The following is a 19,242-nucleotide window of genomic DNA, read 5'->3' as shown; positions in this document are numbered from 1 at the left end:
ATTTGGCTCGCGGGCCGCCAGTTAAATAGCCCTGCAATAGAGCTTCCAATATTCTGACCTAAACAACAATAACTTCAAAATGTTACAGTAATTTCAGTCCTGTACTTTGGTAAATGTATATCCTATCCAACACTTTACAGAATATATTGTAGTCACAGATGTTCATGCTGTTATTTTGTGACACTTCCAGCCACATCTATGAGAGAACTGCTTATCTCATCATTTCAAGAAAGCCAGCGAATGCTACATGAAGCCTCTCTTCACTCCAGACAAAGGTGATGAATCATCAAATGACTTTTTAAAGTTTCAACTGAAACAGTATGTATTCAACAGGGGAAAGACAAAAAAAAAAAAAAACCTTTCTTTTATCTGTCCATTTCCAGACGAAGCTCAGCCTCCTCTTCCATGCATGTGTCTCCATTCCTTCGGCAAATGGAGCCCGAGACCCTGGAGAGTTCCCGAGCTGCAGAGCTTTTTCAAACAACACTGCATGTCCTCGACAACAGAGGGAGACAGAGATATAAGAGGGATGTCATGGCACCAGGTAGAGTTGATTTATTATTTAAAATCTAGTTTAACCATAGTCAAAACAACACCTATTGCGATTGGTCCTAATTGGGCCATTACCAATTGTGAAGCTGACCGTTGAGCGGCCCGACCAAGCAAGGAGGCAGAACGTCCAAAATACAACCAGGTGTGGGCATTTATTACTCACAAACATATGACACGGCCTCAATCTGCTGTTCACGTGAGCAGTCACCAGGATCTCACACACACTACCACCCACACAGACAGGGAAACAGAGCCTAAATACCCATACACTAATCAGCAATTAGACACAGGTGAGGAGGGAGGAGACAACACAGGGCACCAGGTGAACACAATCAGGAGCAACAGACAAAACGGGTTTGGGGAACACCCCCAAACCAAACCACATGTGCAATGTTACAAGGCCCGAAGCCGTCAGTCACCTTCGTCACATTTCCTCCTTCCTCTCCCGAAAGAGAACAGTACCTCATTCCTGCAACACTTATGGATCTTGGCCATTTTGCTCTCCTCCACGTGTCTCCACTCCGCCCGGTGTTTCTGCGTCTCGTTCTTCTGGATCCTCTGTCTCTTCAGACTCAGTTTCTTCCGGAGACGTTTCTTCTTTTTGGCCCAACGCGAGCAGAGAGGCATCTGTTGTCTCCGGCTCCTTTTCTGTCTCTGCATCGCCCCCTGCTGGTTGGTCCTCAGACTGCACCTCCTCCTGACCATCCACCTTCTTCCCCTTTTCCTCCGCTGTCGTTTCAGCTGGACTCACGAGACCCTCCTCTTCCACTGCATCCGGCTCCATTTTACTTTTCTTAACCTTCTTCTTCTTCGATGGAGTGGCCCGAGGCATTTGTTGCTCTGCAGCCGACTCCGCCTTTAGTCTGTTCTCTTCTATCAGGGAAACCTGTTCCTGTATCCCTGAAAACGGCTGCTCCATGTTTCCCAAATGGCACTCCTCCCGCTTGAATTTGGCTATCTCATACTGCAGGAATGACTTCATAATTTCCCTCAGTTCCTCCATCGTTTTCACCTCCTCACTTGGTCAATCCCACTTCTGACACCAATTGTGAAGCTGACCGTTGAGCGACCCGACCAAGCAAGGAGGCAGAACGTCCAAAATACAACCCGGTGTGGGCATTTATTACTCACGGGCACATGACACAGCCTCAATCTGCTGTTCACGTGAGCACAGCCACCAGGATCTCACACACACTACCACCCACACAGACAGGGAAACAGAGCCTAAATACTAGGGGTGCACCGAATGGGAAATTCTTGGCCGAAACCGATACCGAAAATAGGAAACAGTTGGCCGAAAACCGAATGCCGAAAGGCCGAAAATGATTAATAGAAATATATATATATATAATGTATACATTTTTTACCAATGTTGTTCAGCTACCTGATTATGGAAATAGACATGATTATGGCAAAACTTAAATAATAATCACTATTATGGGTCCATAAAACATTTATTCAGCACTTTTGAATGCATACAGTACATTTATATATGTCATGTATTATTGCTAAAAAACATTATATCGCAGTCTTAGTGTCGCCAACTCGTTTCTAATATGCAAAGACAACAAATGCGTCTATGATGTATTTTCGATCAGACGAGATCTCTCTCCCGTCTGTGTGCGAGGGGGCGGGGTAGTTTACACACACGCAGCTGCTACATGCAGCGGAGCACACTGCGGAGATGGCGGAGAGAACACGCTCCGAGGTGTGGTTAAACGTTACCCGTCTCGATGTGGAGAATACTTGTTACCATAAGTGCAATTAAGAGTTTAGCATGTAAGCACGAGCAATTTGTCTAAACATTTAGCAAAAGTGCACCGCATGCAGACGGAGGAATGCACCGGGTTCGACCGTCTTTCTAGCAGCTCTGTAGCCCCATCCACGAGTAACGTTTCCACGTCAGGTGTTATGTATGCTAGCAGCAACACACGGAGTTAACTACATTATACAAACATGGGTTAATGATTAGAGGTAACTGAGTTATTTAGTTTGTTAAAATGTCAGCTATTCTGTTTACAGTTCTGTCATCAGATTATTTAATACGATTTGTTAAAGGCTCAGGGCAATCTCGATGACAAAGGTCAATGTTCCCCCCCCCCTGTGAGCCAGCCGCGAGCATGGTCGCCGCGTCTTTATTACGTCATCACAACAACACGTTAGGTTACCAACGTAAGCCTGTTCTGACATTCGGTGATATTTTCGGCCGAAAGCCGAAAGGGCCTTTTTAACCATTTTCGGCCGATAATTTTCGGTGGCCGAATATTCGGTGCATCCCTACTAAATACCCACACACTAATCAGCAATTAGACACAGGTGAGGGGGGAGGAGACAACACATGGCACCAGGTGAACACAATCAGGAGCAACAGACAAAACGGGTTTGGGGAACACCCCCAAACCAAACCACATGTGCAATGTTACAAGGCCCGAAGTTACCTTCGTCACACCATTATTCATATCAATATAACAGATTACCAAAAATGGGGTAATTCAAACCATGCCTGCAAAGAGTCCATCCTTTATAAAATAAATTACCATTAAACAGAGGAGCTTTTCCAATTACAGTGTGTCTTTCAGGTTAGCAAGATTCAATTTGAAGTTTTCTAGTTTCACCTTATTAATAGACACATTCATATTTCAAGCTTTTGGAATACCTATGTTGTAAATGTTGTAAAGAACTCAGACACTTAGGAGGTAGGACCCAATTGCATGACCCGGGAGACAGGTAAAGTATTGGTAAGATACTTCATTTTCCAAAACAAAAAGCAAGATGAGCAAAAAATTGTCACTTTCAAATCTCTAGCTGAGATGACAAAAAAATAAGAACAAAATGAAAATCGCTCACGTGGTGAGGAACAAAACTGTGGCAAGAGACAAGACCTTCCATGGCAAAAGACAAAAACGAACTGACAAGGAACACTGGGAGACTGGGGAATTTAAACACTGGGTAACAAGACACAGGTGGGAACAATCAGGGGCGGGGCTGACACTGATGAGCACAGGAGACACAGAAGTGGTGACAGGTGAAAACAATCAGGAAATTAGACACACCAGGGAAACTAACGACAGACAGGAAAACACAGGGGGAAAAGACCAGACAATACAGGGAGGAAAACATGACAAGGAGAAAAGCAAAACACCCACTACCAGACACACAAAACTAAAAACGTGACACAACACACAAATCGTGACAAATCTATTTTCTTTTTTATTTACACATGACATCTATTGCACGTCTCTCTGATAGGGATCCTCCTATGTTGCTCTCCCTGAGGTTTCTTCCATTTTCCCCCACTAACTGTTGGGTTTTTGGAAGTTTTTCCCTATCAAATGTGAGCATCCAAGGACAAAGGGTGTTGTATTCATATTCTGTACAAACTGTAAAGTCCACTGAGACAAATGTAAAAATCTGTGATACTGGGCTATACTGTATATAAATAAGCTTTAATTGAAACTTTGCTCCGTCACAATGCTAGGACTGCTCTCACAGGAAGACGTGGAGCTGATTGCCGAGCTGTCTCGATGTCCTCCTGTGACACATCCAAACATCTGTCATCAAAGTCACCTCAACAAATACAGCTCCATATCTGGCCTCTGCAATAACAGGTAACTCTCCATTTGTTGGTAAATGCACTGTAATGTAAGTCGAAGAGGCTCGACTATATTGTTATAAAGGAATAAATATTGTATTAGAGTCCACACAGAATCTTCGTGGGACTTAATGAAGGAGGTTCTGAAAAGTGATGGGATGTAGAAGTCATTTATCCCATGTTGATGTTGTTGATTTTACTGTGTCATACACAATGTGCACCCAAAAGGCAAATACAACGTATTTTAATTAGCAGTTTATGAAATTACGTAGAAACTGCATATTATGCTTCTACCCACCACTGGGAATTACCTTACGTTTTTGCGAAAACCTAATGCCTGTCTGAATTACAACCAATTGAATGTAAACACGGGAAACCTTTTATTATTATTTTTGTTATCATTTAGATGTTATTGTTAATTGCAGATACACTGTAATAAGTAAAACAGTGATACGGTGCAAAGACAATGCTCACACACAAAACAATAGAATTAGGGGTGGGGGAGGAATGGCAGTGTCATTTTATTTTATGAATTGTGATCCCATTTAACAACTAGTGTAGCCATGGGAACACATGCCTGTTCATGGTCTTGCAGCAGTACATTAAGTATTTTTCTTGCCACAGTTCATGGTCTACTCCAAAACAGAAAATTTACTTTAATTATCATTATTTTGTTTATTTATTTTTTACATGACTCACTATACCTGCCCCCAGAGTGAACAACATGGGTCCAATAGTGGCTTCTTTCTTATTAGAAAGTAGAGCGGCCTCGATGATGTAAGTCCAGAAATGGCTTGATAGTAACTGATCAAATGTATGTATTTCTGTATTAATATATGGCAACATAAGACACAAAACCAGTTTTAACAGCAAATTCACACATTCATGAACTGACTACCACCTGATTTGTCAGTGAGTTTAACAAAAATATTAAGCAAATCTCGCAATTAGTTACCTAGCATATTGATAAAAATGTAGTGTTTTATAAACTCCTCATGACCTTTTGGAAGGAAATAAATGATGTTGTATTTGTTGATGGCATATTCTGTTTGTGCTGCTGTATTTTTGGGAATGCTTCATGATTATTTTTGTCAGGCAAAATCCTCTCAGGGGAGTAGCCAGCACTCCCTTGGTCAGGTGGCTTCCCGCTGAATACGAAGACGGAGGGAGAGAGCCCAAGGGCTGGAACCAAGGACGGCTCCATAATGGATTCCAACTTCCCCCGGTAATCTGCTCAATTCTGATCCAGCAGACACAAAAAGTCTTGGTGGAGACATTAGAAAGTGAAGCGAGCTCGCCCTGCAAACCCAAGTTAATGTAGCTTTCTATTTCTTTTCTTAACCTGTTTCACAGCAGATAAAGTCCACTAGCAGAAGTGTGTGAGATGGCACAGATTACAGTTTCATTTAAATATTGTGGCCTTTGCTTTAAAAGACACTATTTCCCAAGCTATAAAAGTATATTTCCAGTCATGGGGATAAACAGTGTAACGGAAATCAAACTGTTTTGCGGGGTCATTTGGGGGAAGAAAATATTTTGTAACCAGCACGTAGTTTTTCTGCATATAAGAGATAAAAGGTATCCAAAGTCATTTATAAAGATTATCTAAATGAAGTATTGGCTAATACATGTATTGAATTTAATAAGTACTTTTTTAAGTAGATAATAAGGTTATCAAAGAAAAGAGGCTTGCCTGAACATATCAAACTATGACTTTTAGTAATGTATCAATTTCTCATAGAGGAAAGAAAAGGACATTAGTACCACAAAATAAGGCCATAAATAATTGCATAAATAAATTCTGAAATGAATGCATGCATGAATAAATAAATGTAAGATGATTATCAAAAAGCACATAAATAAATATATCTTTAATATATTTTTACATTCTTGTTTTGAGTCATCACCCCTGACGTTAAAAATAAGTACTTGTTGTCATCCAAAACAATATAATCTTTCTGTTTTAACAGCCATGGGAAGTCAGCAAGAAAATAATGAGGAGCTCGTCCAAACTGAAGGACGATGTCTATTCTCACATGCTAGTGGAGTGGGGTCAGTACATCAGCCATGACATGACCATGACCCCTCAAATCAAAGGCGGAGCCGGCCTTTGGAGTGATGTGGACTGTTTGAAGACATGTCAAAATGTGCATCCGTGCTTTCCCATTGAGGTAAGCACAACAGTCCTTGAACATTTTCATTTTTCTTGTTGAGACTTAGATCAATAACCGCCTCACTAGCAAGGACCATACAGTATGTCAGTTGGAGATGTATTCACAGGACATATTGAATGTAAATGGAAAGGGATAAAAGGATGAGAGATGACGCCTGTCAGTCTGGTCTGAAGGATGAACTGAAGCCAACTCAGAGGAGAGACTTGGGGTGGGAGTTCGGTTCCATGACGTGTTTCTGCCCAATCTCAATAGGGGCACCAGGCGTACCAGGAACAAGATCATAAGTATGCATAGAAAGAGATAAGGGGAGACACGAAGAGGGGATAAAGGGATCTAGGGATGTAGTGATGAAGGGTCAAATGGATACAGGAAGGGTGAAGGTTTGAAGAGATGTTGTGAAGCAGGGATGAAGGGTTAAAACGATAAATGGATGAAAGATGTAAGGAGAGAGTGATGAATTGATGGATGAAGGAAGGGAGGGAGGGAGGGGGAGTGACGGGTCGAAGGGGGTGTAGGGAGGGAGGGAAAGGGATGAATGGTTGAAGGGATGTACTGTAGAGAGGAAAGAACGGACAGATGTAGGGAGAGAGGGATGAAGGGAGGGAATGGCTGCACAGTGAAAATGGTGAAGGGTCGAAGGAATGTAGGGAGGGAGGGGTTGAAGAGACAAAGGTATGTAGGGAGAGAGGAATATAGGGATGTAATGAAGGATGAATGTGCAACGGGATGATGGCAAGGAAGTTTATTTATATAGCACTTTTCAACACAAGGCAATTCAAAGTGCTTTACAAAAAATGAAAAACATTAAGAAAATGGCATTTAAAATCAGTCATTAAAAAGAAAAGCTAATAAAAGAAACATTAAAAGAAAAAGTACATGGATAAAAGTTACAGTGCAGTCTAAGATATGAATAGTTCAATTAAAAGCAGCGACAAAAAGAAAAGTCTTCAGCCTGGATTTAAAAGTAGTAAGAGTTGCAGCGGACCTGCAGGTTTCTGGGAGTTTGTTCCAGATATTTGGAGCATAATAACTGAACGCTGCTTCTCCATGTTTAGTTCTGACTCTGGGGACAGAAAGCTGACCAGTCCCTGAAGACCTGAGAGATCTGGATGGTTCATAATTTAGCAGTAGGTCAGAAATGTATTTTGGGCCTAAACCATTCAGTGCTTTATAAACCAGCAGCAGTATTTTGAAATCTATTCTTTGACACACAGGAAGCCAGTGTAAAGACTTCAGAACTGGAGTGATGTGATCCACTTTCTTAGTGTTGCAGCGGCGTTCTGAATCAGCTGCAGCTTTCTAATTTTAGTGAGACCTGTGAAGACACCATTGCAGTAGTCCAGTCTACTGAAGATAAAAGCATGGACAAGTTTTTCCAAATCCTGCTGTGACATTAGTCCTAGATATATTAGGATGAATGAATGTTGGGAGGGAGGGATGAAGGGTCAAGCGATGAATGGATGAAGGGATTTGTGAATGAAGGAACAACACAACTACATTGATCAGGAGATGCTCTGGATGGTAACAGATTGTAACAAATGATTTCATGTTCTCCACAGACAGGTGATTCTATCAAAGCTGCACGCGGCTGCATGCCTTTTTTTTCGCTCCAACGCAGCCTGCGCCATCCATCGTGGCTCAGATATTCGACAAGCTCTGCAGCGACAGCAGATGAACGGCATCACACATCGTTCATAGATGCTTCGACCGTGTACGGCCACAGTCCGAGGCTGCAGAGTTCCCTCCGTGACCTCTCTGGCCTCGATGGGAAGCTTGCTGTCAATGACCAGTTCAGGGATCACACAGGAAGAACATACCCTCCATCCGTTGCCAATCTGCCATCCGCCTGCCGCCAGGGTCCGCACGTGGAGAGAGTCGAGTGTTTCAGAGCTGGAGACAGTCGGCTGAATGAGGGTCTGCCCCTGATCTGTCTGCACACACTGTGGCTCAGGGAACACAACCGCATCGCAGAGGCACTGAAACACATCAACAGTCATTGGAGCCCGGAGACTATTTACCAAGAAACTCGCAAGATTGTCGGAGCACTGCATCAGGTATGTGACGAGCAGCTTAACATGTTTAAAAATATGCAAAACCAAAAACCTCTTTAAGCATTAAAGTATATTATTTAGTTTCCAAGTGACCTGCTGATTATGTATTTGAGTTATTGAAAATCGACAATTTAATTGCGTGCAAAACTTTGTTTTAATAGTGTGTTTTGCACTTTATGCAAGATTCAAGATTCAAGGCTTTATTGTCATGTGCACATTAGCTACAGTGTAGATATGGCAATGAAAACTTAAGACACAGGGTCCTCCAACAGTGCAACATGAATATATATAGGACATACAATAGATAAAATAGTGCAAGAGTGTGTTGCACTTATTAAAGAATGTCAAACTGATTAAAAAAAAGACAAAGTGAGGCCTGTTGTTTACAAGAAAACAAGATATTCTTCTTTCATGAAGCGTGTCGTGACTTAAGGTCATTGAAGCATTCACACAGAAGAGAAAAAGAAATAGCCTTGACTGGAGCTTTTTCAGAAAGAATTCTTGCATTTATTGCTACAAATGTACAGTAGACTGCGCAGCAATGTCGTACAACTTTTTTATCCTGTCAAATAATATTCATCATCAAATTGAGTTATTCGACAGACAAGGAATAGAAGTTTAAAATAATATATGTTTAGATGTCTATATGTATGTGAATTATCATGTTGTAGAGAAAGACATTATAATGATGATCGTAAAAACTGTAGGTGCTGTAAAAAGAAATGTAGCTTCCAACTATTTTAATCTGTTATGTTCTTTTTCAGGTTCATGATTAATGTTCAAAAAGCTCTTTATTTTCCTCATACTGCCTGTGCTGCAGCACCTCTTTTCACCCTCTGTCTGAAACCAGAGGCCAGTCTGCTCATTAAACATTAAAGCATGGAAACTTCTCACAGTAGAGGCACTAAATACAAATATAAATGTGAACAATAATAGCTAATGTAGCTCTGCTTTGCACACATTTCTGTTAGGATGGTTCTTTATGTCAGGGAGGAGCAACAGAGCCAGACGGACAATTTGATGATTGACAGGTCATAATCCTTTCTTGTAAACAGTCTCTGTGCACGTTCCATACCAGTTAGCACAAAGGATGTCCCTGTCACCATGGAAGGCAGGCTTTGCAGCAATGACTGTAGATAGAAGTTATATTAGCTGTAGGCAATGGGTTTCATTTAGTTGGGTACATACTGTATGTTTGCATGAAAAAAATATTAACAAACATGGTTTTGATGGAAATGAATCATGTTTTCCTGTGAAAGGGACAATCCTGATGCTAGGCTGTGAAGTTTTTAAGGCATTTCTACGCCGAGGGAAAATAAGTGTGTAATCTTTCATACTTTGGGGCCTGACATTTACTCTGAAAGTGGATTAACACCTGCTATCATCAGGGGGCTTTTGGACAATGCCAGAGGAAAGAGATTTACATTATTAAAGAGAGATCTAATGGAGGAGGATGGGTTTTTGAAATAATTTGTGAGGATGAAGTATAAAAGTGCAGGTAGGGGATTTAAATACTGTAGCTATAACCATGACAAACTCAGAAAATCCCTGTATTGGAAGTGGAGTGGAATTTTAAAAGCTGAGATGAAGAATTAAAGAAACACCAAAGCTCAGTTTTTTCATTATCACATCCTTCATTTTATTACACTATCATCTCTTAATCGGACAGTACATATATTTGATCGCAAATATCCCCAATGTAAAATACATTTGCAAAAACGACTAAGAAGTACATTCTATTAAAGTAATTACTTGAGGTCATGTGGTGGTGTGAATATAAAAATAAACATGTTTATCTACCGCCATGGGTCCTGCAGAGAAATGGAGTGGTGCAGTGATGACTTATTTTTGTAGGCCAACCTGGAGATTAGCATCGCAAGGGGCTTCCTCGACAAAAAGCAATGGAAATTTGCATAGGATTTTGGTGTATTGCAGAAAATAAGCTTTGTGGCCAACACACGTTTATGGTGCATACACGGTGCATGAAGTAAAAGCGTGTTTTAAAACTTTATTTCTAACCACAAACAGTAAAAAAAAATCAATTATTTTAAGGCGAGCGAACCGAAGTGCTGAAATGTTCATCGACTCATTACTGCACTCACTCTATGACAATTAATAATTACAGTACTGTTTGATTTAATCAGACACGGAGAATTATTTCTACCATGGGGAAAATTTGTGAAATCCCAGGGGGAAACGACAAAACATTTGAGGTATAACATATAAGACTAATGCTAATGTAGTGTAGTTGTGTTATTGTAATATATTCTAATGTTGAAAAGAGTCTGCCTGTAATGAGAAAAGTTTTCTAGTTATCCAATCTTAGGAAAGAAAAACCTCTTCTCCCTTTAAAGTTTACAGCCTCAGCAGCTTTCAGCTCATTGTTGTGACACACACTTTAAATCCTCAAGCAGCTGTTCCCAGCAAACAAGCTCACACAGGGCAAAATTTAACGGAGGATGCTGTTTTCATACAGCATTATTCTTGACAAGTCACTGTAAAATGCACTACTTGAATGCATTAAAATATTAGCTTTGGCTGTAATTACTTACAAAAAAAAACGAAGGCTAGTGTTGCAATTAGACAGGAGTTGAAACATCAAGCGATGGGTTTTCAGGCCGGTTCTATGGACGGTGTGTTTGTTCCTGTTTATGTAACTTTCTAATGTTAACTGTGAGTTTTTACACAATATATTGGTTGATCTTCCCATTCAAAATATTGATTATTTGCACAAAATCTAGTTCTTGGCAAATGTAATCTTAAAATCCAGGCTTTTTCAACAGTAAAACATAAAATACGTAAAATAGTGCTAGAAAAAAAGTGCAACTCACACAATGAATGCAGAATGTAAATAACGTATGCTTTTGATGTAAGACAAAAAAGCAAATTCATCCAATACAACTCTTAATAACAAAAAATACATTGCAATTAAAGACAAAGGAAATCAGTCAAATTAATTTCCACAAAACTCAATATGATTAAAAAAAAAAGAAGAAGTGCAACAGGAGAAAAATACAGTAAGTGAATGTCCTGTTCTAGTCTTCGAGTTTTAGGCTCTGCTGAAAGCATATTCCCATCTTGATGTCCAGAAATGAAAAAGCAGATTGTGAAAAAAGGCAGTACTCCTCAGTGGGATGTTCAAGTCTAAGTTAAAAGCAATTCCTAATACAAACTAAAAAGATTGCTTAAAATAATCTGCTTAGATTCAGCCGCCTTCTTACTGTCCTGTAAATTGTGCCTTTTATGAGTTGATATAATTAACAAAAATATTGTTGTGCGATATTAGTCCTAAAACACGGAAAAAAAACGTCCTACTACTTCAGTTTCCATTTTAAAAGTTCATCTCAAAGTCAATGGTTTTTGTGAACGTGTTTGGGGATTCTGTGTCAACGAAAGCTTATGAGATTTTCCAAGTTTTGTTCTATATAAAATACGTGAGTAGTATACCCCACTCGTCAATGTCCGAAGTTCTATTCTCATAAAAACATTGGTTGCTAACAGTGACTAAAATAAACTACTCATGTCATTGCGCCTGGACTAGGTATAAGCCTTCAGTTTAGCAGCCCTGCGAACATGATGGTTATTTCATTTATAGCCGTTAACGTCCGAGATAATCCTGTTGAACAAAATCTGTTTAATTTTCAGAAACATGTGTTGGCCACAGAGCTTGTTTTGTGCATACAACTAATCCAATGGGGAAATCCCATTGATCTTTGTCAAGGGAACCCTTGCGATGCCAACTTCCAGGACTTTCTACGAAAATACGGCATCGCTGCATCCCTCTAAAGCTTTGTCAAGTCTCAAGTCATGAATACCAAGTCAAAGTCAAGTCAAGTCTTTTATCAATGTTAGTCAAGCAAGTCTCAAATAAAGAAATATGCGACTCGAGTCTGACTCGAGTCAAGTCATGTGACTCGAGTCCCCACCTCTGAGTATTAGTATTATCAAGTATTGTATATGTGGACAAAACATTATGTCCTATTTAGTTATTCGTTTTTAAGGATATAGGAGGTTTGTTTTAATTAAGTAAACAGGACTTGTGTGTAAATTGGTAGACGTGAACCTTTAGGGAGTTTAGTGCTATTGACAGCTGATCATTACATTTTGTTCTTGCAACCAACAGCTCTACGTATATCTTGCCCTTACAAACACATTTTCCCAACATTGGGAGACAAAGGATTTCCCCTGAGGGTGTGGATTTGTGTAGACAAATTAACTCTCCGATTGCCATAGGCGTACGTGTTTGCAGCTATAGTGGATTTGCCCTTGTTTTTTCAAGGCCAATCAACAGAAATGTAGACTTCGATGAATATGACTTGTAGTCATTGGGGTATAATGTGTTTTTTTAAGATTTGGATATAAACATGTGAATTAAAATGATCTAATAATGCTCCATTAAAGGCAAAAGTACAGATTCAAATCCCTACTAAAGTAAAAGTGCAGACGTGATATAAGTAGACACATTTAAAGTATCACGGTAAAAGTACTAAATAAGAGTGAAACGGCCCCTGAAAACATATGTAATTACTTTATATTTTATAATTTAATTGTTTACGGTTGCAGTATTTAAAGGGACCTATCATGCAAAATGCACTTTTGTACGCATTTTATACATGAATATGTGTCCCCCGGTGTGTCAGGGAACTCACCAAGTGTCAGAAAACACAACCCTCTCTCTTTTCCTCCATACCCAAATCTCTAAAAACAGGGCTGCAACGGAGCTGATACAGATTTGAATTTTTCTGACGTCAGAAAAGGGGTTGCTCCGCCTATATGGGCAACTCTCCACCTATTAGGGGAAAGAGAGACCGCTCGAAAGCGCTGGAGACGCTGTAGTACATGGGGGACCGTGCGGCATAGTTTCAGTTAGATTTTTTTTCGCCGGTCAACATGTCCGTTAAATTTTCGGAACAAAATTAGGAAAAGTGGCCGGTCAAAGGTCTTCTTTGTTATTTATTGAGCTTTTAAAACAAATGAAATAAGACTATATAATCATATAAAAATAAAACACGGAGGACGGAGATCTCTTTGTCTCCCCCTCTTCTGAGAGCCCAGCAACTGATCTCAGTGTCACGGTAGAGCGAAGGAAGCAGGACCCAATGCAGATTTAAACTGGTATACCTTTATTTTCAAGGATAATGAAAAATAGAACTAGGACAGACAGAACACTCACCGGTGAACACAGTCAACAACGAAAGACGAACCGACAAAGACAGACAGAAAAACCAGAACTTAAATACACACAAGACTAAATCACACAAACAAGACACAGGTGAGGAGGGAGGAGAAAACACAGGGCCACAGGTGAACCAAATCGGGGTAATCAGACACAGCCCAGGGAAACTAACGACAGGGAACCACAGACAAATCCAAACAAGACAAAACACCACAAAGACAGATCGTGACAGTACCCCCCCCCTCAAGGGACGGATCCCAGACGTCCCAAAAAAAGAACACAAAAGTCCAAAACCTCAAGCAGGGTGGGTGGAGGGGGTCCGGAGGAAGGACGTATCACTAGGCCACCAGGGTGGGTGGAGGGGGTCAGGAGGACGGGACTGAGCTGACCGCCCAGAGGCACAGCAGAGGACCAGGAAGGGATCTCGGGCGGACGGCCCGGGGGCAAGGCAGAGTTAAAAAAAAAGGGGGATTCGGGCGGATGGCCCGGGGCAAGGCAGAGTCTAAGGTGGGGGACTCGGGGGGCCGAGCATGAGGGTGAAGCAGCGGCAGGAAGAGTCAGGGGGCCGGGCTCGAGGACGAGGGCAGCGGCAGGAAGAGTCAGGGGGCCGGGATCGCGGGCCGAAGACCACGGCTCACAGAGGGCCGGGATCGGGCGAAGACCGCGGCTCTCAGGGGGCCGGGCTCGAGGGCGAAGACCACGGCTCACAGAGGGCCGGGATCGAGGGCGAAGACCGCGGCTCTCAGGGGCCGGGCTCTCAGGGGGCCGGGCTCGAGGGCGAAGGACCGCGGCTCCCTCAGGGGGGGCCGGGCTCGAGGGCGAAGACCAGAGAGCATCCGGTAGGCCGGGCAGGAAGGCGCTGACTGGCCAGCACCGGAGGCGGTGTCGGCCAGACAGCCAGGAACCGGAGCTGGGTGGGACAGGCCTCGGCAGGATCCCCCACGGAAGAGGACCAGGACACGGGATTGGTAGGACCCCCGGCGAGACAGGGGATGGCGGGGCCTCCAACGGAACAGGAACAAGGGTTGGCAGGACCCCCGGCAGGAGAGTAGACGGCGGGACCTCCAACGGGAGAGGACATAGGGTTGGCAGGACCCCCGGCAGGAGAGTAGTCGGCGGGGCCCTCCAACGAGAAGGACAAGGAGCTGGCAGGACCCCCGGCAGGAGAGTAGACGGCGTGACCTCCAACGGGACAGGACAAGGATTTGGCAGGACCCCCGGCAGGAGAGTAGACGGCGGGGCCTCCAACGGGACAGGACAAGGGGTTGGCAGGACCCCCGGCAGGAGAGTAGTCGGCGGGGCCTCCAATGGCACAGGACAAAGGGTTGGCAGGACCCCCGGCAGGAGAAGTAGACGGCGGGACCTCCAAACGAGACAGGACAAAGGGTTGGCAGGACCCCCCGGCAGGAGAGTAGTCGGCGGGGCCTCCAACGGCACAGGACAAACGGGGTTGGCATGACCTCCCGGCAAGAAGAGCAGTCGGCGGGACCTCCAACGGGACAGACATACGATTGGTAGGACCCCCGGCAGAGGAGTAGTCGACGGGGCCTCCAAACGGGACAGGACATGGAGTTGGCAGGACCCCCAGCGGAACCTCCAACGGACCAGGACATTGGGTAGGACTTGAGACGTGACTCGAGAGGGGACTCGAGAGGAGACTCGAGAGGGGAACCAAGGGGGAACTCGAGGAGAGAGGAGGGACTAGAGGAGGGACTAGAGGAGGGACTAGAGGAGGGACGAGAGGAGGGAACTCGAGAGGGGAACTAGAGGAGGGACTAGAGAGGGGACTAAAGGAGGGACTAGAGGAGGACTAAAGGAGGGAACTGGAGAGGGAACTGGAGAGGGGACTCGAGAGAGACTGGAGAGGAGACTTGGAGAGGGGACTGGAGAGGGGACTCGAGAGGGGACTCGAGAGGAGGACTGGAGAGGGGACTCGAGAGGGGGACTCGAAGAGGGACCGGAGAGGGGACTCGGGTAGGAACTTGAGAGGGGACTCGGGTAGGAACTTGAGAGGGGACTTGAGAGGGGACGAGGGGTTGAGAGGGAACTTGTGTCGGTCGGTAGCCGACAGGACACGGGGAGCTGGCGTCGTCTGGGGAGCCAGCAGGAGACGAGGGTTCTGGAGTCGGCCGGTACGCCGACAAGACTCGGGGAGCTGGCGTCGGCTGGGGAGCCAGCAGGAGACGAGGTGCTGGAGTTGGCCGGTACGCCGACAAGACTCGGGGAGCTGGCGTCGGCTGGGGAGCCAGCAGGAGACGAGGTGCTGGAGTCGGGACCATGACTGTATGGGCCACGGTTGTAAGATCCAGTTCTGGAGCCGGAAACATGGCTGTAAGGTCCGGAGCTGAAGCCTGGATCATGGCTGTGTGGGCCGGTTTTGGAGCCGGAAACATGGCTGCTGGGGCCGGCACTGGAGCCGGAACCATGGCTGCTGGGCAAGGAACCGGAACACGGATCCATTGCTGTGTGGGGTGGTACTGGAGCACGGTACCATGGCTATGTGGGATGGTACTGAAGCACGGAACCATGGCTGCTGGGTCCGGCACTGGAGCCGGAACTGGCGCTGGAACCCTGGCCTTTCGTCCTTTAGGAGTCTTTTGGAGGCTTTGTGGACCTCCAAATGCCAGACCAGACCCCAGGAAAGGGTCAGAACATGAAGCCTGGGACTCAGGGCTACATGAGAAAACCCTAAGCCACTCGGGCAACAAGTTCCAGAGCCAGGGCTTGCGAGCAACCTCCTGACGTGCCTCCTTCAACGCAGCCTCTCTACCCCGTCTAGATGAGGCGCCTTTCCATGTATAACAAATGTACTCCAGAGAGTATCCAAGACTTTCCGCCTGTCGCATCAAAAGGGCTGAGTCTGCTGGGTCCATAATGTGGTCGGTTCATTCTGTCACGGTAGAGCGAAGGAAGCAGGACCCAAATGCAGATTTAAACTGGTATACCTTTATTTCAAGGATAATGAAAATATAGAACTAGGACAGACAGAAACACTCACCGGTGAACACAGTCAACAACGAAAGACGAACCGACAAAGACAGACAGAAAAACCAGAACTTAAATACACACAAGACTAATCACACAAACAAGACACAGGTGAGGAGGGAGGAGAAAACACAGAGCCACAGGTGAACACAATCGGGTAATCAGACACACCAGGGAAACTAACGACAGGGAACCACAGACAAATCCAAACAAGACAAAAACACCACAAAGACAGATCGTGACACTCAGAGGCCCCCTCTCCTGCAGGGGGGCGTGGTCAGATGCAGCTCATTTGCATTAAAGCTAGTCACAGGGGGGTGAACAGGGGGGTCACAGGTTCAAACCCCACTGCGGTCAGCATGTCGTTGTGTCCCTGGGCAAGACACTTCACCCCAAATTGCTCCTGTGGGGATTGTCCACAGTACTGTAAGTCGCTTTGGATAAAAGTAACATGTAATGTCACAGAATCAGCCCTTGCAAAAACAGCGCTGGAAATGAGCAAATAGAGCGAAATGAGGCATGGCTAAAAGGCATGATCTGTTTGGTGTTTTGAAAAAAAACTTCACAGACATGTTTTATATAGGTATGGCCCTACAATTATTTTTCAAATATAGCATGATAGGTCCACTTTTTTAATACTTTCCATAAATGTACTCCAGTGTTTCTAACCAACCACAATGTATCGATCTGAAGGTTGAGGTGATCATTGGGGAAGGAAAGAAAGAAGTTCCTCTTATAATTTTAACTTGGGCCCAAAGGGGAACTCTAACCCTAACCTTAACCCAACCCTAACCCTAACTCATCTAATGATAAGATGGAATAATAAAAGCCCCAATGAGACACAACAATTTCTGAGCAGCAACAAGCAAAAAGTAGTAGAACTATCACATGTTAAATGTTTTCTTAAGAAAAAAAAGTAACCGGTAACTATAGCTATCAGGTAAATGTAGTAGATGAGAAAGTGCAATATTTCCCAGTTGATAATTGCATCAGTCCAAGTTAAAGTGTGCCCTCAAAGTCAAAGTGAAATCCCTCTTGTTTTTCCGTGAGTCAGCTAATTAAGTTAAATTACCCAGTCTTAGCCATCATTCTTGCAAGGTAGTCTTAAACACTGTCTGTCTTTACACTGAAGGCAGTTGACGTTTCATTAGTATCATCAATGCAACAACAAAGTTAATTTGAATGCTCCGTACAACTCCAAGACATGTGATCGCAGTAACGTGTACTGTGTATTAGCATCTGTGTGAGTGCATGCATGTGTATGCATTTGTGAGATATGTGTTGGGATTCAGGTGGTGAATTGAGGCCTTTAAATAGAGATGAGGATGGATGGAGTTCTCTGCAGTGAACTGTGAGGGAACAAATGTGCAATCATGTGTTCAAGGTCGAGATATTACAGAAGTATTCTTCACACTGGAAAGCCTAAGGGAATTTATTTTAGCTGCATGCATAAACTATCTCTGGATATTCTTAATCAATACCAAGGGCGAGTATGTGATAGTAATCGCTACAGGAGGTTATTCAATCACGTGGCTTTATTTTCTTTCATGTCCATCTAAGTCCAGCTTCTTTGTGATTCCCCTTCTCTTTTCTGCCTACCAGATCATCACCATGAGAGATTATGTTCCAAAAATCATTGGCGAGGAGTCTTTTGAACAGTACATTGGACCCTATCGGGGATATGATCCAACTACAGACCCTTCAACATCCAATGTGTTTGCGACCCGCTGCATTCAGGTTTGGCCACGGCACCATCTCTCCAATACTCCAGAGACTGAATGAGAGCTTCCAGATGCATGAGCACTTCCCCCACCTGAGAATCAGTAGCACTTTCTTCAGTCCATGGAGAATAGTCAAAGAAGGTCAGTACACAGTACAAAGCTGCCCATTGGAAGTAACAATGTTCCCTACAAGCGCACACAAAATACTGTATTTAGGTCAGCTTCAGCGTGACTTTTTTCAGAATGAATGTGTATCTTAGTGATATTATTATTTGAATGCAATACAAGTGACTTATGAAAGAGAACCTATGAATGGACATACGTCTATAGAGTAAAACCTGTATTAATATATCTAGTACATGACATGCAGTGTGCTGCTAGCCAAATGTGCACTACTCCACTTGACATTCTGCGTAGACACCTATCATTATATATTAGAACACTCATTGTTTTTCTAAAGTGTATTCCATTTGAAATAGTAAATCAACCAGTGGTCTTTTTTTTTGCAGATCTCCTATGTCTGAAGTTTCCCATCATATAGAGGGAAACGCAGCAGTCTTACCAAAAGAGTATTTTTGAGTGTAACTAGGTTTTATTATGATACCGAGTATTCATCCCAGCAGTGCATTTATCCGGTTTGTTTGAATGAAATTGTTTGGACACCTGTGAGCCCAAGGGTAGCAGAAAAGCCAGGTTTAGCAGTGATATACAGATTTTCTGAACAGCATAAAGGACATTTTACCATTTGGTCTGGTCTGTTTGGAATAAGGGATTAAGAATAGTCAAAGCAAGTCAGAATTGTTTGAAAAGGTTTGTTTACAAGAACGTTGTTATCTTGTTATGTGTAAGAGCATTTCTGAACCTTACAGAACATAACCATCTAAAACTGACTTTAAAGAAATGCTGTTTTTGTGTCTAGGTGGAATTGAAACCGACCCTGAGAGGTGCAATTGGAACTCCAGCATCAACAGCAAGCGCAAACATGCTGTTG

At 43.5% G+C, this 19,242-nt stretch overlaps 1 protein-coding gene across 1 annotated transcript; it reads left to right on the top strand.

Annotated features, from left to right (window-relative positions):
* Positions 1–198: 198 nt before the first annotated feature.
* On the top strand, positions 199–19,236 carry LOC117542389 (thyroid peroxidase-like; the record flags this gene model as incomplete). Its single annotated transcript, XM_034210039.1, is given in 10 exon segments — positions 199–275; positions 384–544; positions 4,031–4,160; positions 5,240–5,369; positions 7,878–7,916; positions 7,918–8,001; positions 8,004–8,372; positions 18,133–18,255; positions 18,257–18,403; positions 19,171–19,236. Coding segments are annotated over 10 exon segments (1,326 nt in total), but the record flags the coding sequence as incomplete, so codon positions are not given.
* Between the last annotated feature and the right edge of the window lie 6 nt (positions 19,237–19,242).

The sequence above is a fragment of the Gymnodraco acuticeps genome, unplaced genomic scaffold (assembly GCF_902827175.1).
Source record: "Gymnodraco acuticeps unplaced genomic scaffold, fGymAcu1.1, whole genome shotgun sequence".
NCBI classification, from domain to species: Eukaryota; Metazoa; Chordata; class Actinopteri; order Perciformes; family Bathydraconidae; genus Gymnodraco; species Gymnodraco acuticeps.
This window is presented reverse-complemented; position numbering and strand designations above follow the sequence as displayed.